The 26,672-nt window shown below is 49.7% G+C and overlaps 1 protein-coding gene across 3 annotated transcripts in view; it reads left to right on the top strand.

Annotated features, from left to right (window-relative positions):
- The window catches only part of FERMT1 (FERM domain containing kindlin 1), a 290,949-nt gene that overhangs the window by 246,934 nt on the left and 17,343 nt on the right, over window positions 1-26,672 (top strand). For all 3 annotated transcript variants that reach the window (XM_077313253.1, XM_077313246.1, XM_077313238.1), the window contains 9 exons: window positions 701-934; window positions 5,799-5,939; window positions 6,252-6,465; window positions 9,917-10,019; window positions 14,778-14,885; window positions 17,165-17,293; window positions 18,906-18,955; window positions 23,002-23,126; window positions 23,287-23,393. In XM_077313253.1, the coding sequence (XP_077169368.1) occupies window positions 701-934; window positions 5,799-5,939; window positions 6,252-6,465; window positions 9,917-10,019; window positions 14,778-14,885; window positions 17,165-17,293; window positions 18,906-18,955; window positions 23,002-23,126; window positions 23,287-23,393 (1,211 nt within the window). The remainder of the gene's footprint in view (window positions 1-700; window positions 935-5,798; window positions 5,940-6,251; window positions 6,466-9,916; window positions 10,020-14,777; window positions 14,886-17,164; window positions 17,294-18,905; window positions 18,956-23,001; window positions 23,127-23,286; window positions 23,394-26,672) is intronic.

Genomic DNA, 26,672 nt, shown 5'->3' with positions numbered 1-26,672 from the left:
ACATTACTTCTGGGGTTCCTCGCAGCCTGAAAAATCATTTCAGGGGCTCCTCCGCAGTCAATAGGTTGCTGTGCAAGGTTTTCAACAAGAAGGCAGCCGATCAGTCAGTTCGTTGAATTTGGAAACATTCCCGATTAATTCTGTTATTAATCCCTGTTGGGATAATAACACTTTACAGCAGTGGTCCGCAAGCGTTCGCGCGCTGCGGACCGCCGCCCCGGAGTGGGGGGAGAGGGCGGCCCGGGGGCCCGTGCATGCGCGGCCGCCCCAGCGCAAACGAGCATGCGCGGACTGCCACACGCGCATTTGCGCCCGGCAGTCCGCGCATGCGCGTTTGCGCCGCTGCCATGCCAGCGGCCGCGGCTCCCCCTCCCGGCTCCTCCGGGCTGCCAACAAATTAGCTTGCGGCTCGGCAAGCTTCTCTTTCCTCCCCTCCTGAAATAAGAAGCTTGCCGGGCCGCGAGCTAATCGGCCGCCTGGCGAGCTTCTCGCTTCGGGGGGGGGGAGGGAAGAAGGAGCCGCGGCCCGGCACCAAGGCCTTCACGGCCCGGCACCGGGCCGCAGCCCGCGGGTTGGGGACCACTGCTTTACAGAGAGCAAGAAGGCAGGAAGTCCCTGTGTTTAAAAGAAGGCCTCGTTGCCATTCCCTTTCCCCCGTTTCCCAGCTCTCACGCTTGGCTCGTTGTTCTCCCCCTCCCAGAAGTCTCTCGGGATTGGTCCGACTACGCCCTTTGGTGGGAGCAGAGGCAGTGCTGGCTCCTGAAAACCCACTGGACCCTGGATAAATACGGGGTGCAGGCGGACGCCAGGCTCCTGTTCACCCTTCAGCACAAGATGCTACGCGTCCGCCTGCCGAGCACGAAGACGGTGAGGCTGAATGTCAGCTTCTCCTCGGTGGTCTTCAAGGTCGTTGGAGACATCTGCAAGACCCTCGGTAAGTGCGGCGTGGCTGGTTAGTTCGCTGCTGGGCGTGGTGTCACTGTGATCCGATCCCGTCGATAACGGCGGCTTTCCTCGGGGCGGTTTCATGGCGGCACTGAGTCGATGGTGAAAGGTCTCATGGATTTTCTGCAGTTGTAATCATAGAATCATAGAGTTGGAGGGGGCCATACAGGCCATCTAGTCAAACCCCCTGCTCTGTGCAGGATCAGCCCTAAGCATCCTAAAGCAATCATAGACTTGTAATCATAGACTTGTAGTGATTGAAGGTATCCAAGTTAAGCGGCTCTTCGATTGAGTTGGATGGTTTTGGCAGACAGTTTTAAGTCAACCTGCTCTCTGTTCCAGATAATTAAAGCACAGGGTTATGTGACCCTGTGGCTCTCCAGAGGTCCGTGGACTACAATTCCCATGGGCCCCTGCCAGCATGTGCTGGCAGGGGCCCATGGGAATTGTAGTCCATGGACCTCTGGAGCGCCACAGTTTAGCCACCCCTGAGCTGTATGTTTCATGGTTAAAACAAGAGGGGAGTAGATGACTTCACAATATCTACACAAAAGTCCTGTGTTCATCTCACAAGTTTACGTGATCTCAAAAGGTAATCAGTAGTAAATGGCCCTGCACTTATATAAGAGTGAAGTTACCAGCAATTTCACCCCTTGCCTATTGCAGCCTCTTTACTAATGTTAGTAATTTTCCCGGTGGGCTCCACAACTCTGGAAATAAACGTTCTGGTTGAAAAAAAGGAGAAACGAGGGCGTACAGTAGCTGTTACGCCTTCCCCTAATAGATAACAGGATCCAATACCTTGGATTATGTGGTTTTAGAATGGGGGACTAAGGGACTAAGGATCTATCGGAGAACAGTTTTCCTACCTTTTTATGCTTTCGTATACCCAAATATTATTGTAGAGCAGTGGTTCTCAACCTTCCTAATACCACGATCCTTTAATACAGTTCCTCATGTTGTGGTGACCCCCGACCATAACATTACGCAAGAATTTCACAGAAATTAAGCCAGAACTGACCAATGGCGTGAAGATCCATTTTTCATGATTGTGTATAAATTGGTTTTTTTCCAGGGGTTTCTCAGTTCAGTTCTGCCTCTTGTCCCACCATGCCGATCTCACTCTTTTCTGCTGTTCCAGACAGACAAATGCTCTATCTTGATCTACCCCGCAAGGCTGTTGTGTGGATGGCGCCCCCACCCAGCCGAACTGCTTGCCCTGCCGCAACCCCTGTGGAAGGGTCGTTCGACCCCCAGGTTGAAAACCACAGCTCTAGAGTGACCCACAGTATCAGTTAGCATAAATTCCAGTGCTTGGTTTTATATTCCAATGGTTTTACGGCTTAAACAAGGCAAGATAAAGCTGTTTGCTCAGTAGGCTAGATAAGTATAATCGGGGTTATTATATTTAGAGCCGGGCTTGCATATACGTTATGAAATTCCAGACATATTTTTCCTGAGTGGAGGTTATCACCAGCACATGTGAAATTGCACGTTAATTTCGAGCGGTCTTTTATTTTGCAATATCTGCAGTCCTGAATTTTTTGTTGAATGCGCCTAGAGCAGCATACAAGAACATAAGAACAATTCAAACGCTATACAGATGTATAGCCAGGTTGATCTGAAGCAGCAGAACAAAGGTATAAGCTCTTGTGTACATGCACACTCTGTCGGTCTGAGGAAGCGTGTGTGCACATGAAAGCTTACACCTCAAATAAAATCTTGTTGGTCTTATAGGTGCCCCTGAACTTAAACTTGGTTCTAAAGCAGTGGTTCTCAACCTTGGGATCCCAACCTCAAGTGGACTTGCCTGGCTCATTCCACAGGGTTGCCAGAACAGGGTCGCCTCCATGCCACCTCCAGATGGTTGAGCGCCTGTACGCTCCACCCTGCCACCCCCACTGCCACCGCAGTTGGGGTCGCACCGTTACGGGCGGTAAAGAACCACTGTTCTAAAGCAACATCATTAATTAATAAACTGCAAGAAAGGGCAATAGTAACAGCAAGCAACACCTACACAGGTCATACACCAAAAGTCGGTTTCAGTAAAGCCCCAGAACTCACCTAGGTTCATTCCAAACATGCACTTTTAATGTGCTTTTGCAGCCAGGATTTCCTGTGCAAAACAGGGAAATCTGATTCTAAAGTGCATTGAAAGTGCCTTGTCCAAATGAGCTCAAACCACTGAAACCTTTTACATAAAAACAACTACTGCCAGAAGGTTTCTGGAAGGCTAAAACCAGAAGGTTAGCTTCTTCGTGCAGATGTGGCCGGCCAGTTCAAAGTATTTTAAATCTCACCCACCCATTCATGTGCACTCCCCCTTTGCATGCTCTCTCAGCCTCACCTCCCTCACAGGATTTCTGTTGTGGGGAGAGGAAAGGGAAGGTGATTGTAAGCCACTTTGAGACTCCTTCAGGTAGAGAAAAGCGGCATATAAGAACCAACCCTTCTTCTTCTTCAGTAATATCAGGGCTCTCTGAGCCTCACCTCCCTCACAGGGTGTTTGGTGTGGGGAGAGGAAGGGGAAGGCAACTGTAAGCCGCTTTGAGACTCCTTCGGGTAGAGAAAAGCTGCATATAAGAACCAACTCTTCTCCTTCTTCAGTAATATCAGGGCTCTCTCAGCCTCACCTACTTCACAGGGGGTCTGTTGTGGGGAGAGGAAAGGGAAGGCAATTGTAAGCCGCTTTGAGATTCCTTTGGGTAGAGAAAAGCGACATATAGGAACCAAGACTGCTTTTTATTCTAAAGGCTTCATTCTGAGTGCTCATGCTTCTGCGAATTTGACACCAGAAGCTACACGAACAGCAATTCAACAAGTTCATTTCTAGTCTACCTGCGTGTCACAATTGATGGGATGATAAGCTCAGAATTGCTCAACTGAAATTAGGTTTCCAGTATTGTAATCAGAAATAATAGTTACAGAGCGGATAAATGAGTTCAAGTTGGAGAGATGTACAGAATACAAACATTGTTTTCTGTTTGCCTTTTTCAAGAAAAGTTAGGAAGTGCCTGAGTTAGTCACTGGTATTGAGACGTGTTTCAGTATTGCTGTGATAACAAAAGAATTTTAATTGTGTACCTCTTATTGCTTTTTTTTATTCAATAATATAACAATAGAAGGAGAAAAGCTGGTTTTTATACCCCACTTTTCAGTACCTGGAGGAGTCTTAAACTGACTTAGAGTCGCCTTCCCTTCCTCTCCGCACGGCACCTTGTGAAGTAGGTGGAGCTTAGAGAGCTCTGAAAGAACTGTAACTGGCCCAAGGTCACCCATCAGGCCTAATGAGACTCAAAGCAGCTTACGATCCCCTCCCTTTTCTCTCTCCACCACAGACATCCTGTGAGGTAGGTGGGGCTGAGAGAGCTCTGAGAGAACTGTGACTGGCCCAAGGTCACCCAGCAGGCCTAATGAGACTCAGAGCTGCTTACAATCCCCTCCCTTTCCTCTCCCCTTAACAGACGCCCTGTGCGGTAGGTGGGGCTGAGAGAGCTCTGACAGAACTGTGACTGGCCAAGGTCACCCAGCAGGCTTCACATGGCAGACCAGGGCCAAACAAACCCCGTTCTACAGGTTAGAGTTTGCTGCTCGGCCACTACATTACACTGCTCTCAAGCAAGGAGAAGCAGGCAAGTAAGCCATATGGGAGGGAGGGAGGGAGGCTTCTGCACCCCCTTCTCCCCCATGGTTTTGAACAATAGCCTCGCCACAGCGAGGCCTGTTTGAGTTTAAACCTGTGATTCTGCTTCCGCAGTATCTAGTTTTGCCCTAATGTCACATTCTGACCCTTACTGGAAGGGGAGCCTCTTCCATGAACAAACTACGTTCTGACACGTTGTGTTCTCACAACGAAAATTTTTCCTCAGTGTAGTTAGTGATTTGGCTTCCTGTCAAGATTTGTGGGAAACATTCTTGGTTCTAGACTTCGACCATAACGGCTAGCCAAGTTAATCTGTTTGCAGCAGTAGAAAAGAATAGTTCAGCAGCACCTTAAACCAGGGGTGAGCAAACTGTGGCCCTCCAGATGTCCATGGACTACAATTCCCATGAGCCCCTGCCAGCGAATGCTGGCAGCGGCTCGTGGGAATTGTAGTGCATGGACATCTGGAGGGCCACAGTTTGCTCACCCCTGTCTTAACCACTAACAAAATTTGTGGGAGAGATGCTCACTTTTTTAGATTTGAAAGCTCACAAAACCCTACCACAGATTTTGTTAGTCTTGAAGGTGCTACCGGCTCTGGTTTTTCTCAGTGATACGTTCTGGAAGGACAGCCTTCATACCATGAATGTGTCCTGGAATGCTAAAATCAGAGTCCAGCAGCACCTTTAAGACCAACAAAGATTTATTCAGGGCGTGAGCTTTCGAGTGCAAGCACTCTTTCTCAGACTAGACTAAACACTCGAAAGCTCACACCCTGAATCAATCTTTGTTGGTCTTAAAGTTGCTACTGGACTCTGATTCTATTGTGTTACTTCAGACCAACATGGATACACATTTGAATGTGTCCTGGAATTGTTTCCTGTAGCAAGATATCAGGAATGGTAGGGCTGCATGTAGTCGTGTTCAGGATGCTTAGGGCTGATCCTGCGTTGAGCAGGGGGTTGGACTAGATGGCCTGTATGGCCCCTTCCAACTCTATGATTCTGTGATTCTGTGTTGTGGTTTTAGAGTTACAAGGCCTTTCTAGGATGATTCTCTTTGAGTGAGGTGTGTATTTTTTCATTTAAAAAGAATTTTGAGAGAGGCACTGGAGTGTCTTCTAAAAGATCCACTGGTCTTTTTATTGGGGGGGGGGAGTCTGCTCTTTTTACAAGACTCCGTAGCGCTTCCTTCTTAAATTCTGTCACAGGTATAAGGCGAGCGGAAGAACTTTCCCTGATGAGGCGATCGGAAGACACGAAAAAGAAAAAGAAGAAAGACAAGAACAAAGAACCGGTCATAGAAGATATTTTAAATTTGCCCCACTCCCCTGGGAGTTTAGGATTGCCAGGTAAGAGTCTGAACTGTATTCTGGAGTTGATTTTAACTGGGCCTGGAGGAGGTGGGAAGGGGAGGGGCCCCAGGTGGGGGGGTACACAGCTCTGCTTCCCAACCATCTTCTGCACGAGGCTGGCGAATGTTTCAGGGGTTTCTCAATGGTAAAAAAGTTGAGAAAGGCTGACTTAGAGATAAACTGAACTTTAATTTGGTCATCGTGTGCTTAGATGCATGTATGGAATCTTGTCTACTATGAAGTCCTTACTGTTTTGACATTGGGTGCAGTCCCAGACTGAGCTTTTTGCTTCCTGTCTTAACATTCCAGCAAGTCCTGGCCTATACAGCAAAACCATGAGTCCCGTGTACAGTCCAACCAGCGGCACGCCTGATTCTGCAACGCTTGCGTGGTTTGGGGACAGCCCGCTCGCCAAGCAGAACTGGAGCAACCTGGCTTCCAACCACCCCCTCTGCACACCAGAAACGCTTGCGGAAATGTACCAGCCCCGAACTTTGGTGGACAAAGCGAAACTCAGTGCTGGGTAAGGGATGTCCCCATTGAGCGTTGGGATTGGCCAGTTCTGAAGCGGGGGGGGGGATTGCTTTGTACAAGGCGTTTTCATATAAGGTACTTTCAGACTGGTGTGATTTCTATCAGAAGAGTTTGCACCCCAGAAAATGAATTACGTAGATATTTCTTTAGATGTTGATGCCCTGCTTTTCTTCCTTTTATACAGAAGGGGGGGATCCACTGTGAAAAGACAACACAATAAGAACTTGTGCAGTCTAGACAAAAGCTTTATATGTTTAGGAGTTGTTACTCTGCAATTAGTAAGCGTTATTCTATATTGGAAGTAAACTGGGCACTACTTTGTATTCTGATTTGTCGTTTTGTATATGTTAAACAGTCTGTATAGCATGCGTTATTCCTTGTGTTTTTATAACTATGAAGAAACTCACTAGGATGTGAATGTTATCTGTTAGGCGTCCAAGCACTTGTGCAGTAAAGTTTTTTGTTGGGTAAGTTTCATCCTTATAAAGTAAAAAAGTAAAGGTATCCCCTGTGTAAGCATCGAGTCACGTCTGACACTTGGGGTAACGCCCTCCAGCGTTTTCATGGCAGAGTCAATACAGGGTGGTTTGCCATTTTGTGATTCTGGACATGGGAATGCCACACACTAAGGAAAGCGTCATTCAAGGCTGCAGAAGAGAAGACGGAGAAGAAGCTGGGGTTTTGGTACCCTGTTTTTTACTAACAGAGGGAGTCTCCAAGCGGCTTACAATCACCTATCCTTCTTCTCCCCAGAACAGACACCCTGTGAGATAGGTGGTGCTGATAGAGCACTGAGAGAACTGAGACTAGCCCAAAGTCACCAAGAAGAAGAAGAGTTGGTTTTTATACCTCACTTTTCACTACCCAAAGGATTCTAAAAGCAGCTTACATTCACCTTCCCTTTCCTCTCCCCACAAGAGACACTGTGAGGTAGGTAGGGCTGAGAGAGCCCTGACATCACTGCTCTCTAAAGAACAGCTCTATCAGGACTGTGACTGGCCCAAGGTCACCCATCTGGCTGCATGTGGAGGAGTGGGGAATCAAACCTGGCTCTCCAGATTAAAAGCTGCCGCGCTTAACTACTACATCAGGCTTTCTGGTTTTTATAGATTTCTTGCCTTCCTTTTTCTTCCTGCCTGAAATGTGAAGGTTGCCAGGAAGCTGCCCATCCATACACAGACCTGATCAGCATCAGCAAGGACATTGCACGTGAGACTTCGGACCCTTTGCTGGACTTAATTATTGGTCCTCATTTCTGCCCCCAAAACCTAAGTATCTGGGAGATGAGTCACATGCTAATCCTTCAGTGAGAGGCAGTGTGGTATAGTGGATTCAGTGGTAGATCAGGACCTTGGGTGACTTGGGTTGGAATCTCCACTTCTTCCTCTAGGTCAGTGGTCCCCAACCTTTTTGAGGCTGGGGACCCGCAGGGCAACATGCGCCATGCGCGGCCAAAATCGGGCATGCACGGCACTTTCGCGCATGTGCGCATGCGCGAAAGTGCTGCGCATGCGTGATTTTGCCCGCGCATACACAATGTGCGGGCGCGGCCCTGATTCCCTCCCCCCCCCCCGCAGTAAGAATCTTCCCGGGCCGCAAGCTTGCGGCCTGGGAAGTTTTTTACTGCTGGGGGGGGGCGGGGAGAGGGAGCCGTGGCCTGGCGCCAAGGCCTTCACGGCCTGGCACCAGGCCGCGGCCCGCGGGTTGGGGACCACTGCTCTAGGTGACCTTGGGCCTGTCACAAACTCTCGGCCTGGCCTACATTACAGGGTGGTGGTTGTGAGAAAATGGAGGAAGGGAGAGCAATCTTATAAGCTGCTCTGAGCCACGACTGTAGGGAGGAAAGTAGAATATCGATCAATCAATCAACAAATGCAAATTAGTTCACCTTCATCCATTGTTGTTGCATCTGGCTATCCTCTCCTGTCTTTGACAAATCCCCTGTCTGCATCAAATTGCCACTGGTTTAAGGCAATCTCACACGAGGTTTTCCAGGCAAGGGGTAAACAGGGGTGGTATGCCATTGCTTGCTTCTGCGTAACAACCCTGGACTTCCTAGGTGGTCTCCCATCCAAGGACTAACCAGGGCTGACCTTGCTTAGCTTCTGAATGCTGACGAGATCAGGCTTGCCTGGGCCATCTAGGTCAGGGTTCATCTAGCTCCGCCTTCTAGTGACTTCTCCCTTTACTGAGAAAACCTTGACTTAAAGCCCTTTAGGCAAGGAGTATCCCCTGCCCTTTTCCTTAAATACCAACCTATAAGGCAGTTTTTCTCAGCCTTTGTACCACTGAGAAACCCCTGAAACTTCTTCAGGCTTCAGGGAGTGACATGATCATGCAGAGTATGGCTGGGAAGCAGAGCTGTGGACACGCCCACCCAGGGCTCCTCTTTCCACCCCCTCCAGGACCACTATTGGCCATTGGGGGGGGGGGGAGTTTTCGGGTGCATGCATGCTTCCTCAGACAATGGAACCGGGATCATAAGAGTACAGATATAAGGAGAAAGTAAATAAATAGCAAATTATTAAACAGCACCACAACATCCTAAATATGCCATATGATAATCCAATGCTAGAAAAGCAAATCAGTCCCGTTTGGGTTCAGTTGTCATTTACAAAGAAACATTGGGGGAATAAAACTGTTAAGGTTATTGAATAATAGCAGACACTTTCCCAGGAGTGAAAAGAAGTAATTAAAAGAGACTTGTTGCTAGCCCCACCTGTCTCCACCCAAGCATGGAGGCATCCCCATAAGTGACAAGCTGTGCTTCATAAATCTTTGTTGGTCCTACAGGTGCCATTGAACTCAAATTTTGTTGTGCTACTTCAGACCAACATGGCTACCCACTTGAATCTAAGCTACAACATAGATTCAGAAAGACAATAAATGCAAAATGACCACAATCAGGTTTGCATGGGTGCTGAGTATTAATAGCAAGCCCCTTGTGGCGTAGGATGATAAAGCAAGCCGACATGCAGTCTGAAAGCTTTGCCCATGAGGCTGGGAGTTCGATCCCAGCCTCATGGCTCAAGGTTGGCTCAAGGTTGACTCAGCCTTCCATCCTTCCGAGGTCGGTAAAATGAGTACCCAGCTTGCTGGGGAGTAAAACGGTAATGACTGGGGAAGGCACTGGCATTCTAATTGTAATGCCGCCAAGAGAGTGTGAAGTTTCATGCTGTTTCTCAGAATGCGACAGCTGTGAGAGATGGAAAAGTCCTCCTTCGCCCTGGTATTCTGTGTGCCGATCCCTATGCCTAGTCAAAGAAGAACTGGGAAACAACTGGAAAACTTCATGGTCTTTAGCAACTGGCAGTTCGCTGTTTGCAAATAGCAGAAGTGGAATGCCTTGTTTCTATATGGGTTTGCAATTTCCCTTTCAGTTCAGCTGGGAGGAATTAATTTTTTTCTATGTGTGTTTTTTTCCCTCCTTCTTCTTCCAGGTGGCTAGATTCATCTCGGTCGCTTATGGAACAAGGGATCCAGGAGGAAGATCAGCTGCTGCTCCGCTTTAAATACTACACGTTCTTCGATTTGAATGCAAAAGTAAGAAACACGCAGGCCTTTCTTCAGCGCTGTGATTTTTAGCATGTCAGATACAAAGAAAAGTTCAAGGCTTGTCCAGACGTGTGCGTTTTGCCTAAATCTTGGTAAGCCGCTGCTCGTAGTTATCCCAGGTGTGTTTTGTACTTTCCGTGTATTGCTACATTTTGTTTATATATATTATAAGTAAAATAAATTAATCCAGTTACAAAGGAGAAGAGACCTCACCTGCCAGGTTTGCACAAGGCAAAAATACGCAATCACATTAAAGGAAGTAAAACTATAATGCTGAATCCAATCAACTCTTTCAACGCTGTTTCACTCAGCTCTCCTGAGCCAGCTTGGCATAGCAGTTAAGAGTAGCGGCCTCTAATCTGGCAAACATGCAGCCAGCTTGGGTGACCTTGGGCCAGTCACAGTTCTCTCAGAGCTCTCCCAGCCCCACCAACCTCACAGGGGAGAGAGAGGGGAAGATGTTTGTAAGTCACTTTGAGACTCCTTTCGGTAGTACAAAAAAACCTCAGCTCTTCCTCCTCACCACAGCTACTGTGCCACATAGCTTTTGTACATGTAGGGACCATGTTCCTCAGTAGAATCATTTTGGGTGATCAGAGGGAACTGCTCCTTCCTTTTTCACCTGCTGGAAAATTGGTTGGATCCAACCAGTGGCCTCCAACATTGGATCACAAAACCCATGGTCTCCCTTCTCAGTTTGTTTCATGGTCCTAGAAAAATATATAGTACTTCTTGTTCCTGGCCTGGCTAGTGTAATCCCATCAGATCTCAGAAGCTAAGCAGGGCCCACCCTGGATAGTACTTGAATTCCAGATCAGACTTAAGGTTCTGGTTATCACCTTCAAGGCCATACGCGGTCTGGGCCCAGTGTACCTGAGGGATTGTCTCTCTGCTTACACCCCCCAAAGAGCCTTACGCTCTAGCACTTCCAACTTCCTGGTGATCCCTGGCCCCAGGGAAGCTCGCTTGGCCTCGACCAGGGCCAGAGCTTTCTCCATCCTGGCCCCCAGCTGGTGGAATGAGCTCCCAGAGAAGATCAGGGCCCTGACGGGACTTGAACAATTCTGCAGGGCCTGCAAAAGGGAGCTCCTCCACCAGGCATTTGGTTGAGGACAACCCATGCCATCACTTCCCAAGGGCCCTCCTCCTGAGCCCCCTCCTATGGCACCCACCATAATTCCTCCCAACCCACTGGGCTATGAGTAGGAGTTAATTTAATGTTTCCCACATTTTTCTACTGTCCCATGTTGCTTGTTGTTTCACTTCATTCCTTATTGTGAATCTGTTATCTCTATTGTTTCTGCTTTATGTGAACCGCCCTGAGCCTTCAGGGGTATATAAGTACAATAAATAAATAAATATTTGGGACAGAGCCCAGGGTTCCTACTTGGACAGGCAATGGCAAATCACCTCTCTTTCCTTCAAAACCCTGTGGTGTTGAACATGATGATGGTACTTTACACACAGAGAGAGCACTTCTTGCAAGCTCTACTTGAGTCTACTTTATGCATCCTAGCAACATGCCTGGCAGCGCAATCCTAAACAGAGCTCCACCTAGCTAAGACCATTAACTTCCAATGGGTTTTGCAAGCTGAAATGTTAGGATTGCATTGTTAAAGGTATAAAGTGAATTGCACACTTGTGTGCTGTGGTATGTAACTTCTTGAACAAAGAGGCAAGAAACCGAACCCTTTCCAAAAGTAACTCTCTGCCATCTCTGGATAATATTCTGTTTCTCTCAAATCCATTTGTAAGCCGCTTTGAGACTCCTTCGGGGAGTAAAAAGCAGAGTACGAAAGAACAGCTCTCCTTCTTCGCCTTCTGTTATCATTCCTATCAGCCAGTTTAAATCAGCAGACTGGTACCGGGTGAAGGATTAAACCCTTCTTTATCATAATTTAATCTGCCACACTTACATGCAAGTACAACTTAAGCCTGTGGCTGAAAAAAGGCAGGTGTGATACGGGTGGGCCTGCCTTTTTCTATTGTAAAAATTAATACAGCTATGGGGAGAGAGCAAATGGGTACGGAGCAAGGGATTAAACCCTTCTCTTTTTGTAATTGAATCTGCCATGCTTACAGCTCCTATGAATCCTGTGGCAGAAAAAAGAAAATGCCTTTGACAATTGCAAAGGTTAATACGGCTATGGGAAAAGAGCAGTTTAAATCAGTGAACTGGCACGGGGACACCACTGTACACACAGAATCTGGTCCTAGCTTCACGCATGCATGAACTGAGTGTTACCCATAACCTTCTGGGTTTCTGAGAGCGTAGGGATATTCAGCTCATCATGTGCCTGGAGCCACAGGGTACTAGCTGCCCATACCTGGGGCACAGCTGTGGCTGATAAGCCATGGAGGGCTTTCATGGAATTTAGGAATGGGACTAGAAACACAGAAGTTACTATTCTCATAGGGGCTTGATGGGGAGATAGGATATGGATGGCTGAGAGCGCAATCCTAGACGGGCTTTTACTTGGGAGTAAGCCCCACTGACCTCAGCAGGGCCTACTTCTGAGTAAACATGCTGAGGCTTTCATTGTAACTGCAGCTAGTTCAGAATATAGCATGTTCTGCATCTTTGGAAATTTTTAAACAGAGGCTGGATAGCCATCTGACAGAGAGGCTGATTCTGTGTAGGTTCAAGGAGGTGGCAGATTACAGTGGATGAATGATAGGGTTGTGAGTGTCCTGCATAGTGCGGGGTGTTGGACTAGATGAGCCAGGAGGTCCCTTCCAACTTTATGGCTTTAGTGCTATTGCACAGACAAGAGGGTCAACGCCCGTGATTTTGGCTCATGCATACACCGTTAATCTGTAACCGACTGTGAACAATCAGTTGAAATAAGCCATTCCCTTCTAAGGAGCCCTGTAGGAGTGCCAGCTTCCAGGTGGAGATCTCCTGAGATTACACCTGATCTCCAGGCAAAAGAGGATCGGTTCACCTGGAGAAAATGGCCACCTTGGAAGGCGGATTCTAAGGCATCAGACTTCATTGAAGTCCCGCCCCTCCCCAAACTCTGCCCTCCTCAGGCTCCACCCCCAGAATCTCCAGGTATTTCCCAACCCAGAGCTGTCAACCTTGCTTGTTGCACAGAATCAGACTTGCATCTCCATCTGATGTTGCCAGCATGGAGTAGTGGTTAAGAGCAGCGGCTTCTAATATGGCAAGCCGGGTTTGATTCCCCGCTCCTCCACATGCAACCAGCTGAGTGACCTTGGGCTAGTCACGACTCTGGTGGTGCAGTTCTGATGGAGCAGTCCTGTCGGAGCTCTCTCAGCCCCACCTCCTTCTGTCTGCTGTGAAGAGAGGAAGGGAAGACAATTGAAAGCTACTTTGAGACTCCTTCGGGCAGAGAAAAGTGGCATATAAGAACCAACTCTTCTTCTTCAGTAATATCAGGGCTCTCTCAGCCTCTCCTCCCTCACAGAGTGTCTGTTGTGGGGAGAGGAAAGGGAAGGCAAATGTAAGCCACTTTGAGACTCCTTCGGGCAGAGAAAAGTGGCATATAAGAACCAACTCTTCTTCTTCTTCAATAATATCAGGGCTCTCTCAGCCTCTCCTCCCTCACAGAGTGTCTGTTGTGGGGAGAGGAAAGGGAAGGCAAATGTAAGCCACTTTGAGACTCCTTCGGGCAGAGAAAAGTGGCATATAAGAACCAACTCTTCTTCTTCTTCTTCAATAATATCAGGGCTCTCTCAGCCTCACCTCCCTCACAGAGTGTCTGTTGTGGGGAGAGGAAAGGGAAGGCAAATGTAAGCCACTTTGAGACTCCTTCGGGCAGAGAAAAGTGGCATATAAGAACCAACTCTTCTTCTTCTTCAATAATATCAGGGCTCTCTCAGCCTCTCCTCCCTCACAGAGTGTCTGTTGTGGGGAGAGGAAAGGGAAGGCAAATGTAAGCCACTTTGAGCCTCCTTCGGGCAGAGAAAAGTGGCATATAAGAACCAACTCTTCTTCTTCTTCAATAATATCAGGGCTCTCTCAGCCTCTCCTCCCTCACAGAGTGTCTGTTGTGGGGAGAGGAAAGGGAAGGCAAATGTAAGCCACTTTGAGCCTCCTTCGGGCAGAGAAAAGTGGCATATAAGAACCAACTCTTCTTCTTCAATAATATCAGGGCTCTCTCAGCCTCTCCTCCCTCACAGAGTGTCTGTTGTGGGGAGAGGAAAGGGAAGGCAAATGTAAGCCACTTTGAGCCTCCTTCGGGCAGAGAAAAGTGGCATATAAGAACCAACTCTTCTTCTTCTTCAATAATATCAGGGCTCTCTCAGCCTCACCTCCCTCACAGGCTGTCTGTTGTGGGGAGAAGAAAGGGAAGGCAAATGTAAGCCACTTTGAGACTCCTTCGGGCAGAGAAAAGTGGCATATAAGAACCAACTCTTCTTCTTCTTCAATAATATCAGGGCTCTCCCAGTCTCTCCTCCCTCACAGGGTGTCTGTGGTGGGGGGGAGAGGAAGGGAAGACAATTGAAAGCTGCTTTGAGACTCCTTCTAGTAGAGAGGAGACAGAAAGCCTGTCCCTAGGGCATGTTTACTACGATACAGTTCATTCCGTGGTGCTCACACCCCGTTGCAAAATGCATGGGATTGCCTAAATGTTTTTGACTGGTGTGACCCAAGGGAGGGGCGGGTGCCTTATACGGAATGCTAGAGTGTAAAGCCGTGACTTGGTGGGACGCTTGCTTGAAACGTTGACCACCGCTGGCTTAGGACTCGCCTCTAAGCGCTGCTCTTTCTTTTGTCAGTACGACGCGATTCGGATCAACCAGCTGTACGAACAGGCCCGGTGGGCTATTCTGCTGGAAGAAATCGACTGCACGGAAGAAGAGACCTTCATCTTTGCTGCACTGCAAGTATGGGCTGGAGCATTAAGTTGCCGAACCAGTTTTGTTTTCAGGGCAGGCACCAGCCAAGACAGGAGCATGATGAAGGAAGCCTGCGTTGATTGTTCTGTGTGTGCCCTGTACGTACACACACACACACACACACACACACACACACACACACACACAAGCACACGCCGCTTTCAAGAGTGACTTGCTAGTTTCCTCTTGCAAACTCTTTTTATACCTATGTAAATTATTAACAGATGCCCCAATCCTGTATGGCATTTGGAGGTTAAACTTTTATAAATCCACAGACCAAGGCTGCAACTGAACACCATATCCTGGAGCAGGCGTTCTTGCCCTCATCACAGCCCTGATAGTGCTGTTCTCACAGAGCAGTCCTGTCAGAGCTCTCTCGGGTCCACCTCCCTCACAGGGTGTCTGTTGTGGGGAGAGGAAGGGAAGGTGACTGTAAGCCGCTGTGAGACTCCTTCAGGTAGTGAAAAGCGGGGTATGAAAACCCACTCTTCTTCTTCTTCTTCTTCCATTTCCGAAGCAGTCAGAAGTTGTAGGAGCCACATTGTGTGGCTTTGCTTCTTTTGGTGGAGAGACTCCTGGATATCTACAGTGACTTTGAAGTATCAGCCTTATTTTCAGGCTATGCAAATGGATGCAAGGGTGGGGGACAGGGGGAGCATATCTGGAGCAGGGAGGGGAGAAGCCTGAGAAAAACACAACTTTTCTACATCCCCCAGAAGTGACGTCAGGGGCGATGCTCTCATTTGAGGCAAAACTCTGTGGTAGGATCACCTCACTGACGTCCCTGAGTCACTTCTAGGTGACAAAAAAACATCGCTTTTGTTAGAGCTTCTTGCCTTTTTTTTTCCGGGGGGGGGGGGGGGGGTCCCAGTTTCTCAAATCTCTGAAATCGGGAGAAAGGCATCAACCTGGGTGTAGCCTGCCACGATCGTTCCTATATTTCCGATTTCTTTTCTGGTTGGGAATTGCAATTTTAAAAAATCATGGAGTGTGTATCGACATACTTTTCTGCAGAAGACAGTGTGTTATTTTCTGCTGTGGACTGACTTGTAATATCGACTCTGCTTTCCTTCACCTTCACGTCTCCAGCACTGCATAAGCCTGGCTCAAATGCAGAGCTGATTTCCCCCTCTCGCTTTGCCCTTCCTCCCGCTCATTCAGGCAGGTTTCTGACCCACCCCATCCCCCCAACAGACCTCTGGTTAAAGTTTAGTAGGAACCTGTCCTTTTTTGCATATAGGTACAGTTTAAAAAGAGCCTCTTGTGGCGCAGAGTGGTAAGGCAGCAGACATGCAGTCTGAAAGCTCTGCCCATGAGGCTGGGAGTTTGATCCCAGCAGCCGGCTCAAGGTTGACTCAGCCTTCCATCCTCCCGAGGTCGGTAAAATGAGTACCCAGCTTGCTGGGGGGGGGTAAACAGTAATGACTGGGGTAGGCACTGGCAAACCACCCCGTATTGAGTCTGCCATGAAAACGCTGGAGGGCGTCACCCCAAGGGTCAGACATGACCTGGTGCTTGCACAGGGGATACCTTTACCTTTACCTTTTCCAGTTTAAAAAACAAAGTACTGTTCCAGTCAAGGAAGTAAATTACTTTTGTGATTGTTGCAAGGGCTAGCCCATTAGGAAGCCCCTCTGGAAACAAGAAGAAACTGGTGGCTCTTGTGTGTGATATTTTGAGGAATGTTAAACATCTAGCCCCCAAACGGGTGTGCATGGATTCCAGGTAGACTCTACACCCAAGCCATGTATCTTTCAACGCACACCTCTTCTGTGATGTTCTCCCCGGGTATTTTGGTTGGACGTAGACTTACCGCCTCTTGGCAGGTCAAGAACATCTTAATTGCCGTGTTTGTGTTTCCCTGGGAGCTCGGTGTCCTTGACCTTGTTTTCCTTAAACTAGTAAAGCAAATAATAAGAATGAAAGGAGTAGAACTCTGAAAAGAAAACTGCAGTGGGGAGGAAGGGAGAGATTGGGGGAAATGGGTAAACTAGGCAGATAGGTTACTCTGATAGGGTTGCCAACCTCCAGGTGTTAGCTGAAAATGTTCCGCTATCACAACAGAGGTTAGTTCCCCTGGAGAAAAGGGAAGGTAGATTCTGTGGCATAAGGCCCACCCTTTTCAGGCTCCACCCTCCAAATCTCCAGGTATTTCCCAAGTGGAAGCTGGCAACCCTACTTACAGGTTACTTGCAACAAATTTGTCCTTCCCGTGAAGGGCACGGACTCCATCAAGTGCCCCTCTGCCTTTTGATCTCCCATTGCAGTATCACATCTCCAAGCTGTCACTCTCCGGCTCACAAGATTTCACGACTGAAGCCGAAACCGATGAAGTGGAAGCGGCTCTCTTGAATCTGGAAGTTGCTCTAGAAGGTGGAAAAACTGACAGTATTTTGGTACGTCACGCCTTTGTGTCAGTGGGCCAAAAGATCGAGAAAAGGCAGAGAAGAGGGAACATCTGCTTTTTCCCCTAATGATGTCTCAAACAATGTCCAGTGCAGGAAGGGATGTGCCCATGCTTGTCTCTTGTGGCCCTTCCTTGCATACCCAGGGAATTGCTAATTGCTGCTGTGGGGATGGTAGGTGAATTTCCTCCAGGCCAGGCTGGATTCTAGAAATTTTTGGTGGTGGTGGTGGTGGGGGAAGCCTGGGCATGAAATTGGGGTCACTGTGAGTGAGCAGGTAGTTGTGAGTTCTTGCATTGTGTAAGGCAGTGGTCCCCAACCTTTCTGAGGTTGGGGACCGGCAGGGCATCGGGGCGCGGCCAGCGGCCTTCGCGGGCCACGCCCACGCATCGGTCGCAGCTGCGCCCGCGCATCGGGCCACACCCACGGGCCGCGCCCACGCATCGGGCCGCGCCCGCATGGGAGCGGCCGGCCCTGATTCCCTCTCCCCGCCCTCCCGCAGTAAGAAGCTTCCCGGGCCGCAAGCTTGCGGCCTGGGAAGTTTTTTACTGCGGGGAGAGGGAGCCGCGGCCCGGCGCCATGGCCTTCGCGGCCCGGCACCGGGCCGCGGCCCGCAGGTTGGGGACCACTGGTGTAAGGGGTTGGACTAGATGACCCTGGAGGTCCCTGCGATCGTGCAGAATATGATTGGGAAGCCAAGCTGTGAATATGCCCACCCAGGGCCCCTCCCCTTCATCTCCATTCACCCACCCCTTCAGGCCCATTGTTGGCCATTTTGGGAGAGAGTGGGTGGGTCATCACCCAATAAATATTTGACAATTTCTAAAAATATATTTCAAGTTACTTCCCACCCATTTAGGAAATCCTTCCAGAGCTGTCAAGAAACCCCAGGGTTGCATAAAACCCTGCTTGAGAAAGCCTGCTGTAAGGGAACTGATCTCTGTTGCCTGGAGATAAGGTGTAATTCTAGGAAATCCCCAGGTCCCACCTGGAGGCTGGCATCCTAAGTGTTCCTTGGAGGTCTCCCATCTAGATACTAGCCAGGGCTGACCCTGCTTAGCTTCTGGGATAGGAGGAGATCATGCTTGCCTGGGCTATCCAGGTCAGGGGCAGGTGACCCAAGTCAGCAAGCAAACATGGACGGATGAAAATGATGTATGTAATTTATATCTGACTAGGGGCCAAACCTGTTGCATTCAGGAATATAACAGGCGCTAGATTAAGAGGGTGGAGTGGAAGAATTCTGCGGATAGCCTCCCCCTACACCCAAGGGAGCCTGCAAGCAGCTGTTATGGAACTCACCAGCAGGGGGCAGCTCTCACACAGCAGGGATCTGCAGCCTCCAAGCCTCGTAGGGAAGTGGAAGGAGGAGGGGGTGGTCAGGGGTGGGGGGACGGAAGGCAATTGGCTGGCTGCTGGACAGACAGGTGAGCCTGTTGGAAGAGGAGTCACTCGGGCAGGACAGCTGTCCTGAGGGGTGCTAAGTGCTGAGTGGCACTTAAGCCATGAGACACGCTCCGCCTCCAAGCCCTTACCAGAAATATATTATGTGGAACAGATAGTTAAATTATATTTTACCAAAATATTCCTTGGCTCTTCCTAGGAGGACATCACAGACATACCCAGACTTGCCGATAACCTCAAGTTATTTAGGTAAGTCAACACAAAACCTGCAATCGGCAAAGAAACACGGTGAAGATGCCTTTCGCTTTATTCAATCCAATGATGACACAGTAATTTCTGATCGTTTGGGGCATTGTTATTAATTTTAGCCGTCTTAGTCCAATTGCCTTGGTTTTTAGATGTCTCGTGCTATTTGATTGTTGCCTAGCATTATCAGCAAGCACAGGAGGCTGTTAATAAAGCAAATAAAGCTCTATTTCTCTAACACTCGGACACAGCTTCCTGCAATCTCGGTCTCCATAACTGTATATGTAATTATTAAATGAGAACAAATTACAGGCAGGCGGCATGCCGACTCTGTTATTATCCACTGCTTGCGTTGATAACCAACTGTTTCTAATGGTTCCGATAAAGCCTCCATTAGACAGCGCTTTATTTACAGTGGAAAGCTGATGGCTGGTTTGCCCCTTCATAAATATGTCACCAATTCTACGGCATGTAAAGATGAAAGAACTCGAAAGCTTTGAAGTCCGCTAAGTGTTCGGCATTAGTAATCGGCTATGACTTTCTCCTTAGAAACTAGTTTTGCTTCAAAGGGAAGTTGGTGATTATTTTTACAGGCAAATCACCAACACGACCGGCTTAAATAGGGATGGGTGGGAGTTAACTTTCAATACATTTTTTTTAATTGTCAAACATTTATTGGGGGATGACCCTCCAGACAACCAACACAGAGTTGCCAGATTAACTGGCTCAGGCAGGGATTCCCCGCTTCCAGACTGTCCTCGCTCCTCCTAACTACCCCCAAAGCATAAACCAGCCTCAACTTTTTTACCCTGGAGAAATCCCTGAAACATTCTTCAGGCTTTGAGAAACCCCAGAAGTGGCTCAACTGTGCAGAATATGGTTGGGAAGCAGAGCTGTGGACACGCCCACCCAGGGCTCCTCCCCTTTCTACCCCCTCCAGGCCCATCATTGGCCATTTTTGCAGAGGGCGGGTTGATATGACTATATATCAGTCTTTCTCTTCCAGGGTTTCTTGATGGCCCTGGAAGGGTTTCTCCGAATGGGTGGGAGTTAATGTTAATGCTTATATATATATATATATATATACACGTGTGTGTGTGTGTGTGTATGTATGTGTATATATTTAATCTGTTAAACATTTATTGGGTGATATGACTATATATGGTCATCTCCACTCACCTACCCATCACAAAATGGCCAGTGATGGGCCTGTAGGGGTGGGAAAGGGAGGGGCCCCAAATGGGGAGGATGAGGAGGAGCCGCGGCCCGGTACCGACTGATCCACGGACCAGTACCAGTCTACAGGCCGGGGGTTGGGGACAGCTGATATAGAGGATGGAGTAGAGTTGCTCTCTCTTGCCCCAGAGGGACGGACCAGAACCAATGGAATTAAATTACAGTATTTGCTGGCGTATAAGACTACTTTTACCCCCTGAAAAACATGCCTCCAAGTGGGGGGGGTCGTCCTATACGCCTGGTGCACTTCAGTTGGGATAGACATAGCTGCCCATAGTGGCCCATAGTACTGTAATGTAATGTAACAAACTCTATATTTTGAGTGGAAATGTTGGGGGGTCGTCTTATACGCCCAGTCGTCTTATACGCCGGCAAATATGGTAATTCAAAAGAAATTCCGTCTAAACATCTGGAAGAAGTTCCTGACAGAGCGGTTTCTCAGTGGAACAGGCTTCCTTGGGAGGTGGTGGGTTCTCCATCTTTGGGAATTTTTAAACAGAGGCTGGATAGCCATCTGACGGAGAGGCTGATTCTGTGAAGGCTCAAGGGGGTGGCAGGTGACAGGGGATGAGCGATAGGGTTGTGAGTGTCCTGCACAGTGCAAGGGGTTGGACTAGATGACCCAGGTGGTCCCTTCCACCTCTATGATTCTATGATTACATAGCATAGGTCAGGGCAGTCCACAGGATGAGACTTCTAAGCAGCCACACAACACGACCTGGACGACAAAATTAGAAACAATGAGAGTATCGGATGTAATATGTCAAACAAAGCAGGACATGGAATGACGGATGTAGAGAACAATGGAGTAAGAGCAGGATGATGTGCCCAGGAAACAGACTCTCCAGATGTGAGCCTACACCCAGACATGACCCCACCATGACCACCAAGGCCCTATAGCTGGGATACTTTCCTGGTCTATGTCCAGGAAGGAAGGGGGCCAAGGAACAGACTGCTTGCCTAAGAGCCAGCATGGTGCAATGATTAAGAGCAGCGGCCTCCAATCTGGAAAACCGAGTCCTATTCCCCACTTCTCCCTGTGCAGCCGGCTGGGTGATCTTGGCCTAGTCACAGTCATTTTTGAGCAGTTCTTTCAGAGCTGTCTCAGCCGCACCTCCCTCACAGGGTGTCTGTTGTAGGGGGAGGAAGGGAAGGCGACTGTAAGCCACGTTGAGACTCCTGTGTGGTGAGAAGCGGACTAATAAAACATCAGTTCTTCTTCTCTTCTCGACAGGAGCCAGCCACCAGATAACTGGACATCTGGAGCTGGGAAACCAGGCCCAAGTATAGGAGCTTTTGGGTGAATGTGGAGGGGTGGTGATTGGCTCCTCAAGGACGGAGGAGGCAGCAGTAAGGCCAGAGAGGGAAATACGAGGCAGGCTTCTCAGACAGGTTGGGGAGGAAGGAAAGAGCACAGTGCCAGAAAGGGAGACTGAGGCCTAGTCCAGGAGCGGAAAAGGGACCTGCAGTGCTCTGCCAGTGTTCTACCTCTCCCAGGCGGCCTAAGAAGCTCCAGTGTGGAAGGCACAATAGCAGGGGGCGGGGAAGGGTGGGTGGCTTCATAGAAGGGGGGTAGGGCTGCCAGCTTCCAGGTGGGACCTGGGGATCCCCTGGAATCATATGAGCCATCATGGTGTAGTGATTAAGAGCAGCAGCTTCTAATCTGGCAGGCCAGGTTTGATTCCCTTCTCCTTCACATGCAGCCAGCTGGGTGACCTTGGGCTCATCACAGTCCTGATAGTGCTGTTCTCACAGAGCAATCCTGTCAGAGCTTTCTCAGCCCTCACAGGGTGTCTATTTTGGGGAGAGGAAGGGAAGGCAATTATAAGCCACTTTAAGACTACTTCTTCTTCTTCCCCAGATTACAGAGATCTGATCCCCTGGAGAAAAAGGCTGCTTTGGAGGGCAGATTCTGTCGCATTGGGCTCCACTGAGGTCTTTCCCGGGCCCCATCCCGAATTCTCCAGGACTTTCCCAACCTTGAGCTGGCAACTCTCCTCTCTGTCCCCCTCCCAGCAGCCGGGGTGGACCTCAAGGGGGCGCTCACAATATAATGCGTACTAAATGCGGTGGAATAGTTCACAATCTTGGCCCCTTGGTGGCGACAAGTCACAGCTGACTTATGGCGACCCCCATAGAGTCGTCAAGGCAACAGACACCCAGAGGCTGCTTGTTCTTGTCTGCCTCTGAGTCACATCCCTGGTTTTCCCTTAATCATTTATCCAAGCAAGTTTTTAAAACCATTCTGTACAGCAGGGGTAGTCAAACTGCGGCCCTCCAGATGTCCATGGACTACAATTCCCACGAGCCCCTGCCAGCGAAAGCTGGCAGGGGCTCCTGGGAATTGTAGTCCATGGACATCTGGAGGGCCGCAGTTTGACTACCCCTGCTGTACAGGGTTGCCACCTCTGGGTTGGGAAAGACCTGGAGCCTTTTGGGGTGGAGCCGTGTGTGGGTGAGATTTGGGGCAGGGAGGGACCTCCACCCCCCAAAGCAGCCGTTTTCTCCAGGGGAAGAGAAAAAATAAAATTATTACCTGTTGCCTGAAGAAGAACTTTAATTCCAGGGGATCTCCAGGCCCCACCTGTCGGCTGGCACCCCTGATTTCGTGCAGCACAACCCCTATTCCCTCGTGAATCGTTCAGTTTTGGACTTTGTGACAGCCGGGAGAGGGGGGGCTTTCCTGCCCTCCTGGGGGAGGCTGTTCCACAAGGGAGAAATTCGGCTGTGCAGGCCGAGGTGAGTTTGGCCCATTTGCAGGCTTGAGCAACGTTGAACTAATTAGCGTTCACCCCGCCATTGTCTGCTTGCAGATCCAAAAAGCTAGCGCTGAAAGCCTTCAAGGAATATTGGTTCGTCTTCAAGGACACCTCCGTTTCTTACTTCAAAAACAAACAAGCCGAGCATGGAGAGCCGATTGAGAAACTGAACCTAAGGGGTAAGAGGGTGCCTTTATCGATCTATACAGTAAAGCTCCTTTTTGTCACCTGTCAAATGAAGGAAGGGAGCATACCTGCCAGGAGCAGCAGGGAGGGAAGAAGCAGGAACCTAAGTAGACTCCAACCCCATCTACCTCTTCTCGTGTGTCCCTCATCCAGGGTGCGAAATTGTGCCGGACGTCAGTGTATCGGGGAAGAAATATGGAATTAAATTGCTCATCCCGGTTGCCGATGGAATGAACGAAGTCCACTTGAGATGTGATAACGTGAGTAGCTTCTGTCTGGAGCTCCGTTGCAGTAATGCAGTGGCCACCAACCCTTTTTATCACCGGGGACCGGTGAACGATTGACAATTTTACTGAGGCCTGGAGGGGGGGGTAGTCTTTTGCCAAGGGATGTCGCTGGCGTCTGAGCCCCTGCTCCACTTGCTTTCCCGCCGGCTTCCCGCCGCCCACTGGGGGAGCTGCCAGGTGCAACTGCGCAGTGCCACGCCAAGGGGGAGCCCCAGCCATGGCAGCTGCTGGAGAGCACCAAAGGTGAGCCGACAGCAGAGTGGCAGGGCAGCCCCCGAGGCAGCAGCCGGGGAGGAGGATGGGGAGCAGCCGCGGCCCGGTACCGACTGATCCACAGACCGGTACCAGTTCCTGGACCGGGGGTTGGGGACCGCTGCAGTAATGCTCAGGACATCCAGTGAAGAGCTGGGGCCTTTGTACAGCTTGTGGCAGAACAGGGAGCCTGAACGTTGCCAGTCCGATGTCCTACATAAGCAGAGAAACTCAGATAAATAGAGAATAGGACATCCAGCCAGTGTGGTATACTGGTTAAAGCAGGCTTTCTCAACCAGGGTTTCTTGCCTGTCCAAGAAGGGTTTCCTGAATGGGTGGGAGCTAATTGCTGTTTAATATATTGTATAAAATGTGTTGCATGTTTATTGGGTGATATGACCATATGTGATCAGGTCGACCTGCCCTCCCCTCCCAAAAATGGCCAGTGATGGGCCTGGAGGGAGTGGGGGGAGGGGAGGGGAGGCGTGTTCACAGCCATGCTTCTCAACCATATTCTGCAAGATCTCACCACTTCTGGGGCTCCTTGACACCTGAAGAATGTTTCAGGTTTCTCGAGGGTGAAGAAGCTGAGAAAGGCTGGGTGAGAGCATCAGAAGAGGGTCTGGAAGACCCAGGTTCAAATTCCCACTCTGCCAAGGAAGGTCGATGGGTGACCTCAGTTCTCAGCCTTGCCTACCTCACAGATGGCTGTGAAGATAAACTGGAGGAGAGGAGAAAGATGCAAGGTGCTTTGGGTCCCCGTTGGGAAGAAAGAAAAAGAGGTGTTTCTTTGTACTCTGCTTTTTACTACCCAAAGGAGTATCAAAGTGGCTTACAATTGCTTTCCCTTCCTCTCCCCACAACAGACACCCTGTGAGGGAGGTGAGATTGAGAGAGCCCTGAGAGAACTGGGACTGGCGCAAAGTCATCCAGTAGGCCTCATAAGTCTCAAAGAGACCTACAGTCACCTTCTATTCATCTCCCCAAAATAGACTCCCTGTGAGATAGGTGGGGCTGGGAGAGCTCTGACAGAACTGTGACTGGCCCAAAGTCGCCCCGCAGACCTCATGAGTCTCAAAGCGGCTTACAATCCCCCACCCTACACCTACCCGCGAGGTAGGTGAGGCTGAGAGAGCTCTGTGAGAACTGTGACTAGGCTGAGGTCACCCAGCTGGCTGCATGCAGAGGAGGAGTGGGGCATCAAACCCGGTTCACCGCTCTTAACCCCCATGCCGAGGTGGGAAACCAGCGAAACAAGCAAATGAATAATGTGGCTTGACACATTTACAGTATTTGACTTTTCAGGTCATGCCACCCTGCAAATAAAACTGTACAAGGAGGCATCTTGGTGCAGACCCATTCCATGTTGCTGGTCTCGCTGCAGCAGCTTTGGCTGTGGCCCACCAAGGCAGTGTCTCTGGCAATGTGTTTGTGTTTTGTATGCCCAGCGGCCAAGAAAAAGGGGACAGGAAGCCCATTCTGAATGACTAATTGGGTAGAACAAAAGGTGGAGAACAAACAAACTAAAAAGAAGTACGCCGGCAAAATCTAGGGAAATGTTATTTTAATGGACCTAGTGTTTTAAAAGGATCACACTTATTTCTTAACTCTTTGTTCTCAATGTTTTCTTCTTCCTGATTTGTCTTTCAAATGCCACAGGACTCTGCACGGTTTTATATAAAGGGGAGTGTCGATTTATTTACCTTGGATTTACTGTCAAATGGATCAGTGGTCCCCAACCTGCGGGCCGCGGCCCGGTGCCGGGCCGCGAAGGCCATGGCGCCGGGCCGCGGCTCCCTCTCCCCGCCCCCCCCCCCGCAGTAAAAAACTTCTGAGGCCGCAAGCTTGCGGCCCGGGAAGCTTCTTACTGCGGGAGGGCGGGGAGAAGGAATCGGGGGCGCAGCTCGCGGGCGCGGCCCGATGCGGGGGGCGCGGCCCGTGGGCGTGGCCCGATGTGCGGGCGTGGCTCGGGGGCGCGGCCCGCGGGCGCGGCCCGATGCCCTGCCCGTCCCCAACCTCAGAAAGGTTGGGGACCACTGAAATGGATCATCGGTCACTCCCCTGTTACATCAGCAATAACTTCTCTAGCAGTGCCCAGGCTTCAGTGGCCTACATTACAGGGGTAGTCAACCTGTGGTCCTCCAGATGTTCATGGACTACAATTCCCATGAGCCCCTGCCAGCATTTGCTGGCAGGGGCTCATGGGAATTGTAGTCCATGAACATCTGGAGGACCACAGGCTGACTACCCCAGGCCTACAGTACTGGGTTAAGGAGGATCCAAAGGGGGATGTCATTCCTATTTCAAGAGACTTTGGCCATAGGCATGCCAGTCCTCAAGTGGAACCTGGGGATCCTCTGAAATTACAGCTCATCTCCAGGCAACAGAGATCAGTTCCCCTGGAGGAAACGGCTGCTTTGGAGGGTGGACTCTGTGGCATTATATCCCACCAAGGCATTGGCAGAGCTTAAATTTGCAAAGAGGCGCAAATCACTAAGCTGCTTAAAAGAATAAAACAAGTTTTATTTAGAAAGAGAGAGGAGAGAGGCCTAACTAACTGTTCTGCTGTTCGCTCAGCCTGTCTGTTCTGGAGGCAAGCAGGGAGGAAGTGTGCTCAGAGGAGCAGGAAGTCTTCAGTTGGGCCAATCAGGACACTGGAGAAGATTCTTTGAAAAATCCCAGGAAGTTCCTAATCCAGGGATTCCCCCTCCTGCCTTAATGGACCTGACCACAAGCTAGGGAACTGCCTGCCCCTGCCTAGTGGGCTTGGTAGAGAGGCTGTGGGTGTAAATATCCAAGGGGGTAGTCAGTTGTGGCACGCTATGAGTGATCCAGGCTGCCTTCTCAGCTTCTGCCCTTCTTTCTGGGCTGCATGAGGTGGAGCCACCACAGTAGTAGTAAAGGTGGAGAGAGAAAGGACGGGGAAGGGTCAGGTGGTTACATCACTTCCGGGGGAGTGGCAGGGAGACGTGGCCTGCTGACATCACTTCCGGGGTCCTC

The sequence above is a fragment of the Paroedura picta genome, chromosome 1 (assembly GCF_049243985.1).
Source record: "Paroedura picta isolate Pp20150507F chromosome 1, Ppicta_v3.0, whole genome shotgun sequence".
In the NCBI taxonomy this organism is placed as follows: domain Eukaryota; kingdom Metazoa; phylum Chordata; class Lepidosauria; order Squamata; family Gekkonidae; genus Paroedura; species Paroedura picta.
The sequence above is the reverse complement of the archived record's forward strand: the minus strand, read 5'-3'. Positions and strand labels throughout refer to the sequence as shown.